At 37.6% G+C, this 12626-nt stretch overlaps 1 protein-coding gene across 1 annotated transcript; it reads left to right on the top strand.

The window, feature by feature from the left end:
• Positions 1 to 900: 900 nt before the first annotated feature.
• On the top strand, positions 901 to 7677 carry MRPS30 (mitochondrial ribosomal protein S30). The gene is made up of 5 exons (XM_019661506.1): positions 901 to 1670; positions 3110 to 3255; positions 3992 to 4097; positions 5151 to 5327; positions 7279 to 7677. Exons 1-5 carry the CDS (start codon positions 1088 to 1090, stop codon positions 7566 to 7568), a joined length of 1302 nt encoding a protein of 433 aa, XP_019517051.1. The 5' UTR covers positions 901 to 1087; the 3' UTR covers positions 7569 to 7677.
• The last annotated feature ends 4949 nt before the right edge of the window (positions 7678 to 12626 follow it).

The following is a 12626-nucleotide window of genomic DNA, read 5'->3' as shown; positions in this document are numbered from 1 at the left end:
CTAAGAGAAAAATGGTCATCCCTTGTAGGAGGCCAGCCTCAGCTATCTCTTAGTCCCAGGAAATTCCTGTTTTCTCAGAGTACAGATGTGTGACCAGAGCAGTTGGTTCTGGCAACCAGAGGTTGGGAGCAGGTTTTTGGACAGACATCTTACTACATCAAAATGACATCCTTTCCCTTTTTTTTTTGTATTAAATCTTTTTAACCAAAAATAACAGACTAGTAATGTGTCAAAAATGCCACATTATTATTAAAATATATACAAATGTAATATTAATTAATAAATATTAATTTATTTATTCAAGAATCATTGCACAAGTATTGAGCTGAGTATTAAAAAATAAAACAGTTCCTACTTCAAGGTGCTCACAGATTAGTAGGAATTAACTCGTTATTAAATGGATTTTAACACATAGCAAAATTTAAACCCAATGCTTTTGTAGCCTTTTATTCATTTCCCTTTTTTCAGTTAAATCCAAGTAAAAGTATTCCTTTTTGTAAATTCTATCATTAAACAAACTATCTACATATCAATTAGCATAGAGAACTATATGGCATGATTTTCCCAAAGATTAGTAGTGGTCATCTGAGTGACGCATTATTTTTAAAAAGTAAGCACGTATTATCAAAAACTGCTAGAACAGTATTTCCAATTATGTTTCAACCCCAAGCACTAAAACAGAAAACACATGATGTGCCATACACAAATGAAACCATTAAAGTTAGCCAAGCGCTAGAAGCTCTGCACGAAGTTCCTATTTCTCGCAAGAAGACTGAGCGGGTCAGAGAAGCAACCTAGGCGGCAGCATCTCTTGCTTAATAAAGATTTCATTCCTACCCGCCAGACCCACTGACAAGCCTATTGGCGCACGACTTCTTCCTTTTCTGTGCAAACGCTCCCTACTAAGACAAACTTAAGTTGGAGAAGCGATTTGACTGGCTAAGAAACGGATGACGCAAGGTTTCTTAAGCCCACTAAGAATCGGCCTCCCGAAACTGGCTCAGATTCCGCTTTCCGATTGGTCCTTAAGGCAAGAGGCGGGGACAATTGCTGAAGTTGACCTCTGGGTTCGAAACTGCGGGCAAAGATGGCGGCGGCCAGGTGTTGGAGGCCCGTGCTCCGCGCTCCGGGGCTGTCATTGCACACCGCGGCCGAGGCCGCCGTCAGGGCTCCAGAAGTAGCCGGTGCGGATGTCGCAGCGGCCCCCGGAGCGCGCTACCCGCCGATTGTGGCCTCCCTGACTGCCAAAAGCAAGGCGGCACGGCAGCGGCGAGTGGAGCGGTGGCAGGAGACGGTGCACGCGGCGGAGTCAGTGGAGGAGAAGATGCGAATCCTCACCAAGATGCAGTTCTTGAAGTACGTTGTTTACCCGCAGACCTTCGCCCTGAACGCCGACCGCTGGTATCAGGGCTTCACCAAGACCGTGTTCCTGTCGGGCCTGCCGCCGCCGCCCGCGGAGCCCGAGCCGGCGCCGGCCCTGGACCTGGAGGCCCTGCGCGCCGCCGCGTGTGACTGCCTCCTGCAGGAGCACTTCTACCTGCGGCGCAAGCGGCGGGCTCCCATCTACCAGGACCGTGAGGCCGTCTCTTCGCCCTTCCTGGACCAGCTGGTGGCCGCCCTCGTGGGCCTGCTCAGCGCTCATAACCCGGTCCTGGCTACCGCCGCCCTCGGTAAGCCGCGGGCCTGCCACGCCGGGCGGAGTAGGTGGGGATGAGGGGCCCACTCGGCCACAGATTTAGCCTCTCTTCATTCTCTGTTTTGTCAAATTTTTTCGTAGTCCTTTGACTCCTAACTGGGGACAGCGCGGTTTAGTAGTAGTCACTGCGCGAAAAGTCTGGAGACTTGGTTCTCGTACCTGTGTGAGGCCGGGTTTTCGTACCTGTGTTGCCACCTACTCAGTGTACGACGCTAGACTAGTAGCCTGAGGTCCTGGACTCCGCTTCATGAGGCCCAGGCAAATGGAAGAGAAGGGGATCTTAGCGACTGGGACAGACCCGGGATGCCTTTTGGCTCTTCCACCAAAAAAGTTACATGACTATATGTCAGTTCGTTAGCTTCTGTTAGCCTAATCTTTATCATTTTCTAGATGAGAATTACGATAATAGTACTTCGTCATGAAATTGTGAAAATCAAAGGTGGTATTGAGTATGCGTTGGTGGTATAGTGGTGAGCATAGCTGCCTTCAAAGGTGGTATTGATTAAAATTCCTAACGTTTATTCAGTACTTACTATGGGCTTGCCCCTGTTCTAAATGTTATATGTGCCAACTAATTAATCCCCACAATCACTGTGTACAGTAGGTAGCATTGTTTTATAAATGAAAACAAAAAAAACAACGCTGAGGCACAGGAACCTAAAATGTATCTAGGCAGCAGATCCTATAGCGGGTAGATTTGACTGTCAGGATTCAAACCCAGCCATTCTGGGTTGCCAAGTGTACAATCAGTAACTTCTATTTAACTGTTCAGTACAGACATGAAAAATAATTGGATGACATGTTCATCATCTTATATCTACCACACAGTAGGCATATTTAATAAATATTTATTGAATTGATGTTATTGTAACCATAGATGTGTGCTCACCTGAGTCTTGTAGTGTACCTGCTCCCTTGCGGTTGGGAAGGAAGTGGCCTTGAAGGGGGCAGTGTCATGGACTGTGACTACTCCTGGCTGACTGCCTGGGAGAACTTAGTTAACCTTGTCAAGACTCAGGTTCCTCCTCAGTAAAAAGGACATGACAATTATTCATACCTTTCCGAATTATTGTGGAGATTGAATTAGTAATTCATAAGGCAGCTCTGACTCTATTAAACCTTTAATTTCTGGTGAGACATATTCCTCTTCTCCTAACTGAGAAAACCCTTTGGTTACAGCGTTTAGTTTAGTGATGGCACAAGTAAACAATAAATGTTTGAGTGTTGTATTTAAGTCATGATCATTTAAGTTAAATTATAACCCAGCCTCTATCTTATATCAAAGAGTAATTTTTGATATATTTTTAATTAGCACGATCATTCTTGAGTTCTGTATTACTGAATTTAGTAGTATAATAATAATCAACTGTATCTAAATGATTAGATAAGAAAATCTTGAATATCTTTTGGTAGATTGTAAACGTCCAGTTCACTTTTACTGGTTGCGTGGTGAAGAAATTATTCCTCGTGGTCATCGGAAAGGTAGAGTTGATGCTTTGCGATACCAAATAAATGATAAACCACACAACCAGATTCGAATATCCAAACAACTCCCAGAGGTAAGGATTTATTGTATATGTATTATTGATATCTGATGAGGAAATAGGCAGCCTAGGTAATAGGCTTGGTAGGATAAAAAGTTTTGAGTGGATCCTTTGCCTTTTGAGTTTCTTTTAAATACATCTGTCTGAAATTATTTTTTAGCTTTTTAACCAGGTATGGTATACATATTCCCCAAAGGTCAAATAATCATTTTAAGTGGGGTTAAGGCATCAGTTTTCAGGAACATACGAATCTTTTTCTAAATATAAAAAGATGAAAAACTGATAATACTTTATAATTTACAGTACCTACACTACCTTATTCATCAAGGCATTTTTTACACCTATAAGCTGGTCATTTTACTTATTTACAATTCTTTTGGAGAAAATAAGTATATTTTGGTGTCGTCTGTGTGTCCATGTCAGAGGTTGGCACATTGTTTCTTTAGATAGTAAATATTTTAGACTTTGGGGGGAATAAGTCTGTGTTGTAACTACAATATTTACCTTAGTTTTTATAGTGTAGAAGCACCATGTATACCGTGTGTAAATGAATGTGCATGGCTGTATTCCAAATCCATCCAGCCACCTGTTATTTGTAAAAACAGGTGGCTGGATGGACTTGGCCCATCATTAGATGGTAGTGTTATCAAATCATTTTTGTAAAAACACCTCATTTTAAGATTTTTAAATCTTTTATGAGTAAAATATATGTTAGTGTTGCTGTGAATTCACTTATGACTTTTTCTTTAAGTTTGTGCCGCTGGATTATTCTGTACCTATTGAAATCCCTGTTATGAATTGTAAGCCAGACAAACTTCCATTATTCAAACGACAGTATGAAAATACCATATTTATTGGTAAGTTTCTCTTTTGATGTATTGTGTCGTAAATGTATCCAAAGTGCTTTGTGCAATTTTGAACCAAGAGGTTCAGATAGTCCATGAACAATATAATTCATAATCTCAGGTTGTTGGAATATATATGAAAATTGGAAAGAAAGTATTACTTCAGCTCACCATTTAAATTGTACTTGTTTCTACTAAATTAGCAGCATTTAACTTTAAAAAATAGTTATATTTGTTAGGCTTTATCGATTTGTTATATAGAAAAGTAATTTGTGTTTTTTTCAGAAATAAACAAATATAGAACTGGACTTGCAGTAATTCACTTTTTTACAAAAACCTCCTGTTTGTGTCACACACTGATAACCATCAGGAATATAAAAATTAATAAGGCTTGATGTCTACTCTTACTCAGTTTATTCTTCTGCTATTTTTTCTTTGTCTATTAATTTCTAGCCAATTTGCAGACGATGTTAAGAAAGCAACTTTATGCTAGTCCTCCAGACCTGTTTTATCAGCCCTTTCTCAGTCACAGTGGTCTTAGTGAATTATGGGGAACATGACTTGACCACTTAAGTCAAGAATGTCAGCATTTTATAAAATATTGGCCCTTATTTTCTTTACTGAGCAGCATAGTATAAAAATCAATTATTTTTAAAATCGGGAGCAAGGTATGTAATTATTACATTAAAATGATAAAGTTAATTTTTGAAGTCATGAAGTGTTTGTATCCTTTGCCGAATATGACAAGGAGAATAACGAAGCTCTTTGTGATGACTAATGCGTTTGAAAAAACTGAAATAATATGGAATTTGTCATCAGTGTTACATATACTGTTTTGACTTATCCTATGTCATAGTGGGCTTGGTGATAGCAGACTACTTTCATGTGAAATTTAACTCTATTATATAAACAGTACAATAAATAAGTAAACCGACCTTCCCATTTGTGTATTTTGAATACTGATCATATAACGTATAGAGGAGAAAGATGGGTTTGAAGGAGATACTAAGAACACATGTTCCAGATGTTTACACGTACGTTTTGTGTTTTTATATTGCTCTTCAGGCTCAAAGACAGCAGATCCATACTGTTATGGTCATACCCAGTTTCACCTGTTACCTGACAAACTAAAAAGGGAAAGGCTATTGAAACAAAACTGTGCCGATCAGATAGAAGTTGTTTTTAGAGCTAATGCTATTGCAAGCCTTTTTGCTTGGACTGGAGCACAAGCTATGTATCAAGGTAAAACTATGACATTATTGTTCTCAGAAGATATCTGACATTTTTAAGAATTTAATAGTTCAAATTGTTTTCCTCGGTTAAAATGTAGTTTGAATCTTAACATTTTGAAAATTTTTGCATTGGTACCAAATATAGTTGTATTAAATCCATAATGAAATATTTTACATTTGCATTTGGCAAGTGGCACTTAGTTACTTTGATCATTTACATTGACCACTTGTTTGTGAGTGTATTTTTTCTCGTGGTGTTTTTGAGCATTTCAAGACTATATAGCCAAATAAGTCAACCCTGTAGCTGATAGCAGCTTTCTGAATCTAGAAAAGGAAATGCTTTGGTGGGTTAAATTAAATGACATCACAGCTATCCTTTATAATTTCTTTAAAGGCCATATCCAAGATTTGGATTAGGAGATTGTTCATTCATTAGTAAATAGGGAATTTATGTACCAAGCACTGTTGGCCTTGGAGATACAGTGTTCCGTGAGATGGGCAGATCCTACTCTCTGGAGATTATATTATAGTGAGGAGAGTAAAGGATAATCAACATGTGATATTTTAGGTAGTGGCAATATTACGAAGAAAATATACTAGATAAGGCTAGATAAGGGGTGGAATGGTTTATGGGGTACAGGTATCAATGAGATGTGGGGCAGAATCTATTTAAACATAATAGTTCAGAGGAGGTCTCTACAAAAATGACGTTTGAACAAAGACCTGAATGGTGATGGGCTGCCTGTGCATAAACGGGGGAGAAAGACACTTTCAGGCAAAAGGAAGGCAAGTAAGTCTCTGAAGTTGGAACAGACGTGAAGTGTTTAAGGAAAAACATGAAGACTAATGAGGAAAGGGAGAGGAAGAATGGTCAGGAATGAGATAGAGGAAGCCAGAGGCCATATCACACAGGACTTCTAGAATCCATTGTGAGGCATTTGGATTTGATTACGGAACCTGAAGTATTATAATATGTAAGTAGCTTAATCTGATATATACCCAGGAGGAATTTTAATATAGATTTCATTATTGCCAGGCTTACCTTTTTCCTTTATGTATATGTTTTAACCTTATACTCAAAATTGTTGACTTTTGTGTCTATAATAGAAATAAATGTGCAAAGTAGGAATAGGAGTAGACAGAGTCAGAAAAAATGAGGAATCTCTCTTGAAGATGTTAGAATAGCAGTGTTTATTCATGAAAGATAAAACACTTTTCACAGTATAATTAATTCCATATTGTAACAGTTTTACTCATTGGCTATCTCCATCAAGGCTGGTATAAACATGTTAGCAGAAATAAAGTTACTGCTTGGCCCTGGCAGTAAGGTTTAAAAGTATTAAAACCAGTCAACCAGGAACAAGAAGCATTCAGAACATTTGAGTAGTAAAGGTATTAAGGCATCCTAGAACTTGACCACATAAGACATGCTAAGCGAAATGACAGCGACTCATAAAACGCATTTTGAAATACGTAAAGGGAGACAAAATTTGTCTAAGGACATGCTTGAAGTCCTTAGAAAGCTGGTTTTTTTCTGAAGGTATTGTTTTGTAGATTTGGTGCAATAAATGGCCACAATGATGATTGGGTGGCAGATACTACTGGTATAGGGGAAGTTTGAATATATTTGAAGTCGGTGAGTAATGATGTAGCTACTACCAGACGTAGGGGAGATCTGCATAGGTACGACTTGCTGCTCTTAGATGAAATGAGTTAAGGTTGAAAGCTGTTGAAGGCAGAAGTTGTTGAAAAGATGTATCATGAGTTTCGGGCTACTAGACGGAAGGAAGTAATTCTTGATGCAGAAATGAAATACAGGATTAGAATGGACAGGGAAAACTTTGATATCTTCAGGAATTTGGTAGGGAAAACATCTAGACAGTCAGTACCCTGTAATGTGTATGTTTTATTTTGGTAAAATATATTCTGTGTGTAAATTTCAGTGTAACTTTCTTCTATAGGATTCTGGAGTGAAGCAGATGTTACTCGACCTTTTGCCTCTCAGGGCGTGATCACAGATGGAAAATACTTTTCCTTTTTCTGCTACCAGTTAAATACTTTGGCACTGACTGCACAAGCTGATCAAAATAACTCTCGTAAAAATATATGTTGGGGGACACAAAGTAAGCCTCTCTATGAAACAATAGAAGATAATGATGTGAAAGGTTTTAACGATGATGTTCTACTTCAGATAGTTCACTTTCTACTAAATAGACCAACAGAAGACAAATCACAGCTGTTGGAAAACTAAGAAGAAACATTTGATTCAGGACTGGGAATACTTGAATTTCACTGAAGGAACAATAAAAAGAATTTTAATGATGAGATTTGTAACTGTCAAATATTAAATGCCTTGATTTCCAGACAAATATTTCTTATGTGATTAGACCTCTCATTCTGTTCAAAATACACATGGAAAGATTTAATTATAAATATAGTATATATGTTGATTTAAAAGTAATTTATATACAACAACTGATGAGACTAATTGAACTATCTTCAGTACTTGGTATTGCATGTGATTTTAAAAGTAATATAAGGGCATTAATGCAAATGCTTGAGAATATGTAGATGCTTTGTTAATTATCCTTTTTGGATTTAATATTTTTGTTAATAACAATAGAATTTTCAGTCTTATCCACACTTCTTAAAAACATGAACAGTATGAGTATTTTGCAAGTATAAGAAACTGAGGCCCAGAGGAGTTAACTGATGATTAATAATATAACCGATGAATTATATGCAACTTGGGTTCTTAGCACTTAGAATTACCTTATTTCCCCATGTATAAGACGCACCCTTTTTCGAAAAATTTGGGGTCTGAAAACTGGGTGCATCTTATACAGTGGTTGTAGATTTTTTTACTTGCATTTCCTGCTTTTTTCGAGCTTGTTTTTGCGCTCATTGTTGTAGATTTTTTACTTGCATTTCCCGCTTTTTCTCGCTTGTTGTCTTTGTGCTCATTGTTTCGCACTTGTTACCAGTATATTAGGTTACATTTTGCCACGTTCTGCCCAGAAATGGCTCAGAAAAGATTTTCGTACAGTGCTGAATTCAAGTTAAAAGTGATCCAGTTTGCAAAAGTGAATGGAAATCGTGCTGCTGAACGTAAGTTTGGTCCTCCTCCAACTGAGAAAACAATCCGAGACTGGCTATGGGAAGAAGAAACCCTACTGAAAACACGGCAGAAGAAGGCCATGAGAGGCATGAAAGACAGTGATTCGTCATCAGACACAGATGAGGACAAGCTAATGGTTGGGAGTTTTGACAGTGATGAGGAGTTGTATGAATTTTATGATGAATAAAACTTGAGTTCAATAACTTTTATGTAATGCATTTTTTTTTCAAATTTCGGGCCCCAAAATTAAGGTGCGTCTTATACATGGGGAAATATGGTATTTTAACATATTTCTGTTAGTGTTATTTGCTCAATCCCAAAGATTAGGAAACTAGGTTTGTTATGTTTCCAAAACGGTTAACAGTTTGTAAAATTGTTACTCTTGCCGAGAATTATGGTTAATTCAAAATATTTTTAGTGAGAAAAAAGAATTACCTTTGTATAATTATGCTTACATTTCACATTTTATATAACCTATTATGAACATTAAAATACCCCATTTTGTATTATAGTCATATTACAAATAATTGCTGTTTTCTTCCTTCTTCCCACCCTCCCTCTCTGCCTTTCTCGCTTCCTTTCCCTTGCTCTCTTTCAACACAGAAACCACAGTTATATTGTTAGAAGCCTAGGGATTATTTGCCACAAATGATTGTTAAGCTGAAGGAATAATCATTTGAAGGATGTAATTCAGTTTAGCCAAGTGTTTACTTTGCGAGGCACTGTGCTGTGTTCCGTCTTAGCCCACTGCCTTCAGTTTACCAGAATGCCATGTAGTTCACTCCACCATTGTGTTATTTAAGCTGATTGCAAAACTAAGTATTGTTTTCTACCCTTGGTCCTGTCTGTTCTAACCGATTGCATTCCTGTTCATCTTTAATGGAAAGATGATGCATATAATTCAGCCTTACCAAGTTCCAGGTAAGATGATCTCTCTTAATGTTGGCATTCACTTTCTAATGAAACACAAGCAATTTGAGTTTCCCTCTTTGATTTTGGCTTTCATAAAAAAAAAAAAAACCACCAAAATAATCTCATAAAGTTGTAAGGATTAAATACACTAGTACATGTGAAAGTGCTTTTAAAATGTTATGAAATTAAGATATTTAGGATTCAGTTCAAATGCCATTGCTTTCCCTAATGTCGTTATTTTTAACTCATCAAGATAGAAAACAAACAGATCACGGAAGAAACTGAAAGCCTTTCTAAGACACGCCTCACAAGGATCCAGAGCAATACAGTTTATTTAGGAATTCTTTAAAATTTCCATGAAACAAGCTTAAAGCTTGGAATGCTACTCATTTCATCTTATTACCTCATCCCAATTTTTTAAAAAGTCCCTAAAAGCATAGGTTAAATATGCATTTCAATATAAATGCAGAAATCCCAAATAAAATGCTAACATACCAAAGTCAACAGTAATGAAAAGAATCCACCTTAATAGGGTAGAGTTAGTCAATGGAAATTCAGTCATGGATTGATGTTTTACAATAGTTTGTACATAAGTCTGAGCTTTAATGTGTAGATTGGGATTTTGACTTGTATTTTTAAAAGGTTATAGTTATAAGGTGATTTGTTTTTAAATTAGGTAAAAGGACTGCCATTGGATTTAAAATGCAAGTGTAATTGATGTTCTTTAGAAATGAATTGATGGGAAATCCAACTTGATAAATGTAAATAGGACCTCATTTGTTTCTGTTTTTTACCCTTTTGGCTTTGAGAGGGAAGAAAAGTTTTACATTAGTGCTTGCTTGGTAACATATAAAATTAATCAGCAAAAACTCATGTATTAGCCAGTGTAGAAAAACTGAAATCAGAAGAGAGTAACCATTCTTTATTTTCAAGTCGGTAACTGTAAATGATTATAAACTTGATGCTTTAATATTTTAATTCAAACATACCTCCTCAGGGTATTCTTATGAAAATTGTGTTTATATAAAGATATTCACAAGTTTAGCATCTTTTACATGTGAGACTATATATAGATATACTCATGTTTGATTTTGCTCTGCCCTTATGGCCTGTTCATATTATAGAGATGTATAATGCAGCAATATGTAACTCAAGTAGCTTTATAAATGAACAGGCTGTACTTTTTAATTATTTTAATTGTGTGTGTGAATGACTATAGCCTTCCTGATCTTAGCAAAATGAAAGTTTGCATGATGTTTAGCCACTTGGAAATATTTCTTTGGGTCTTCAGTCCTTGTGGAACTTGACTTTTAATTGCAAACTAAAAAATATTTATGCTATAAGTACTTTATTGGGATCTTCTGAAGTCTTTTAAGAAGTTTTCTCTCTTAATCTTTCTTGAATAGTATTGATAAAGAAGGTGGCAAGATTTAAAGCTGAAATGGGGGCTGGCCTAGTGGCTCAGTTGGTTAAGAGCTGGCTTGGCACGCCAGAGGGCCCCGGTTTGGATCCCACATATGAGGGCCAGTGACACTGCCCTCTACAGCTAAGATGCTGAACAACAGCTCAACCTGGAGCTGGGCTGCCCTGAGTCGCCGGCGACAGCGTAGGCTGCAGCCCCTGCTGCAGTGGGTTGCCATGGGCTACCATGTGTAGCCAGCAGCCAGCGTGAGCGGCCAGCAGCCGCAGCGGCTGTCCAGAAGCCGGCGACTGATATGCCTCACCCGGGAAGAGCGCAATGATGGTGCCAACGTGGGCCAGTGAAGCAATGTCCTCCACAACTAGACTGAAGAACAAAAGGATAGCAACTTCTCTGTTCCCCTTCCCCCAATTCCCCAGCGCTGTTCCCATACTCCAATTCCCCAATAAAAATCTTAAAAAACAAAACAAAACGTTGAAATGGACATCAGAAGTAATTTAGCAATTAAGCTTTGTTTATGCCTTTCGTCTTCAAGCCCCATACAGTGTGGACTTTTGTTTTAATTGTCAACATTAAAAGGGAAAGGAGTTATAAAACATCCACGTTTCAGATTCTGTTGAAAAATTATAAGACCTGGCAAATCCAGATTTACATTCTTACATGTGAACAAGAGACAGGAGCTGGAAATTGTTCTGGGTCCCTTTAGAAGGGACATATTCTCTACAGTTCGTTACAGTCCCTCCATTCCTTATTTCTCCTTTCTTTACTTGACAAACATCATCAGGCATACCTCACTAATTTCTGTTAAATATTTTGTTCCTGAGGCACTGAGTTTATGAACCCTGAAGTCCAAGTCGCTTTTAAGAACTCATATTATTGGTGGTAAAACTGAATCTTTACAATTACATTTTTTTTTAAGTTTTTTGGGGTGACAATGGTTACATAGATGAAGTTACATAGGTTTCAGGTGTACAATTCTGTAATACATCATCTATATATCACATTGTGTGCTCACCACCCAGAGTCAGTTCTTCCATCACCATATATTTGACCCCGTTTACCCTCATCTACCACCCTTCTTCCACCTTACAGTCTGGTAACCACTAAACTATTTGTGTCTATGACTTTTTGTTTATTTGTCTTGTTCCTTTATTGTTTTCAGTTTTATATCCCACATGTCAGTGAAATATGGTTCTCGACTTTTTCTGTCTGACTTATTTCACTTAGCGTAATAATCTCAAGGTCCATCCATGTTGTCGCAAATGGTAGCATTTCATCTTATGGCAGAGTAGTATTCCATTGTGTATATATACCACAACTTCTTTATCCAGTCATCTATCAAAGGACACTTTGGTTTCCATGTCTTGGCCATTGTAAATAGAGCTGCAATGAACATCGGAGCATATATATCTTTTTTCTTTTTTTAAGGATAACTTCAACTTCTGCTTCCCTAAATTGTGGGCTAGATTATTTGGAAACATTCATCTGAAGATGTTAGAGAACTAACAAAGTAGTGAATAACTGCCAGACTGATATCTGGAAGAAAATAGAAATCCATAAAGATGCGCCTAGTATTGGGCTCTCTTTTGCTCTGGAGAAGGGATTTGTTAACTGAGAAGAGGAGTCTGAGAGAATGAGTATCATTTTAATAGGCCTGTGAGACTAGAAGGACACAAGTTACAATACAGCCCCTCCAAGGTTGAGACTCTGGTAGAATAACTTGGTTTGAGACCCTGAAGGACCACATCTTTGGAGCAAGAGTGAACCAGAAGTAAACCACATAGAATGTACGAGTAGTTTAGAATTGAGTCACAAAATAGTTCAGAAAAATCTGAAATTTTAAAAGTGAGTTAATGTGA

Source organism: Hipposideros armiger, unplaced genomic scaffold, assembly GCF_001890085.2.
Source record: "Hipposideros armiger isolate ML-2016 unplaced genomic scaffold, ASM189008v1 scaffold_351, whole genome shotgun sequence".
NCBI lineage: Eukaryota > Metazoa > Chordata > Mammalia > Chiroptera > Hipposideridae > Hipposideros > Hipposideros armiger.
The sequence above is the reverse complement of the archived record's forward strand: the minus strand, read 5'-3'. Positions and strand labels throughout refer to the sequence as shown.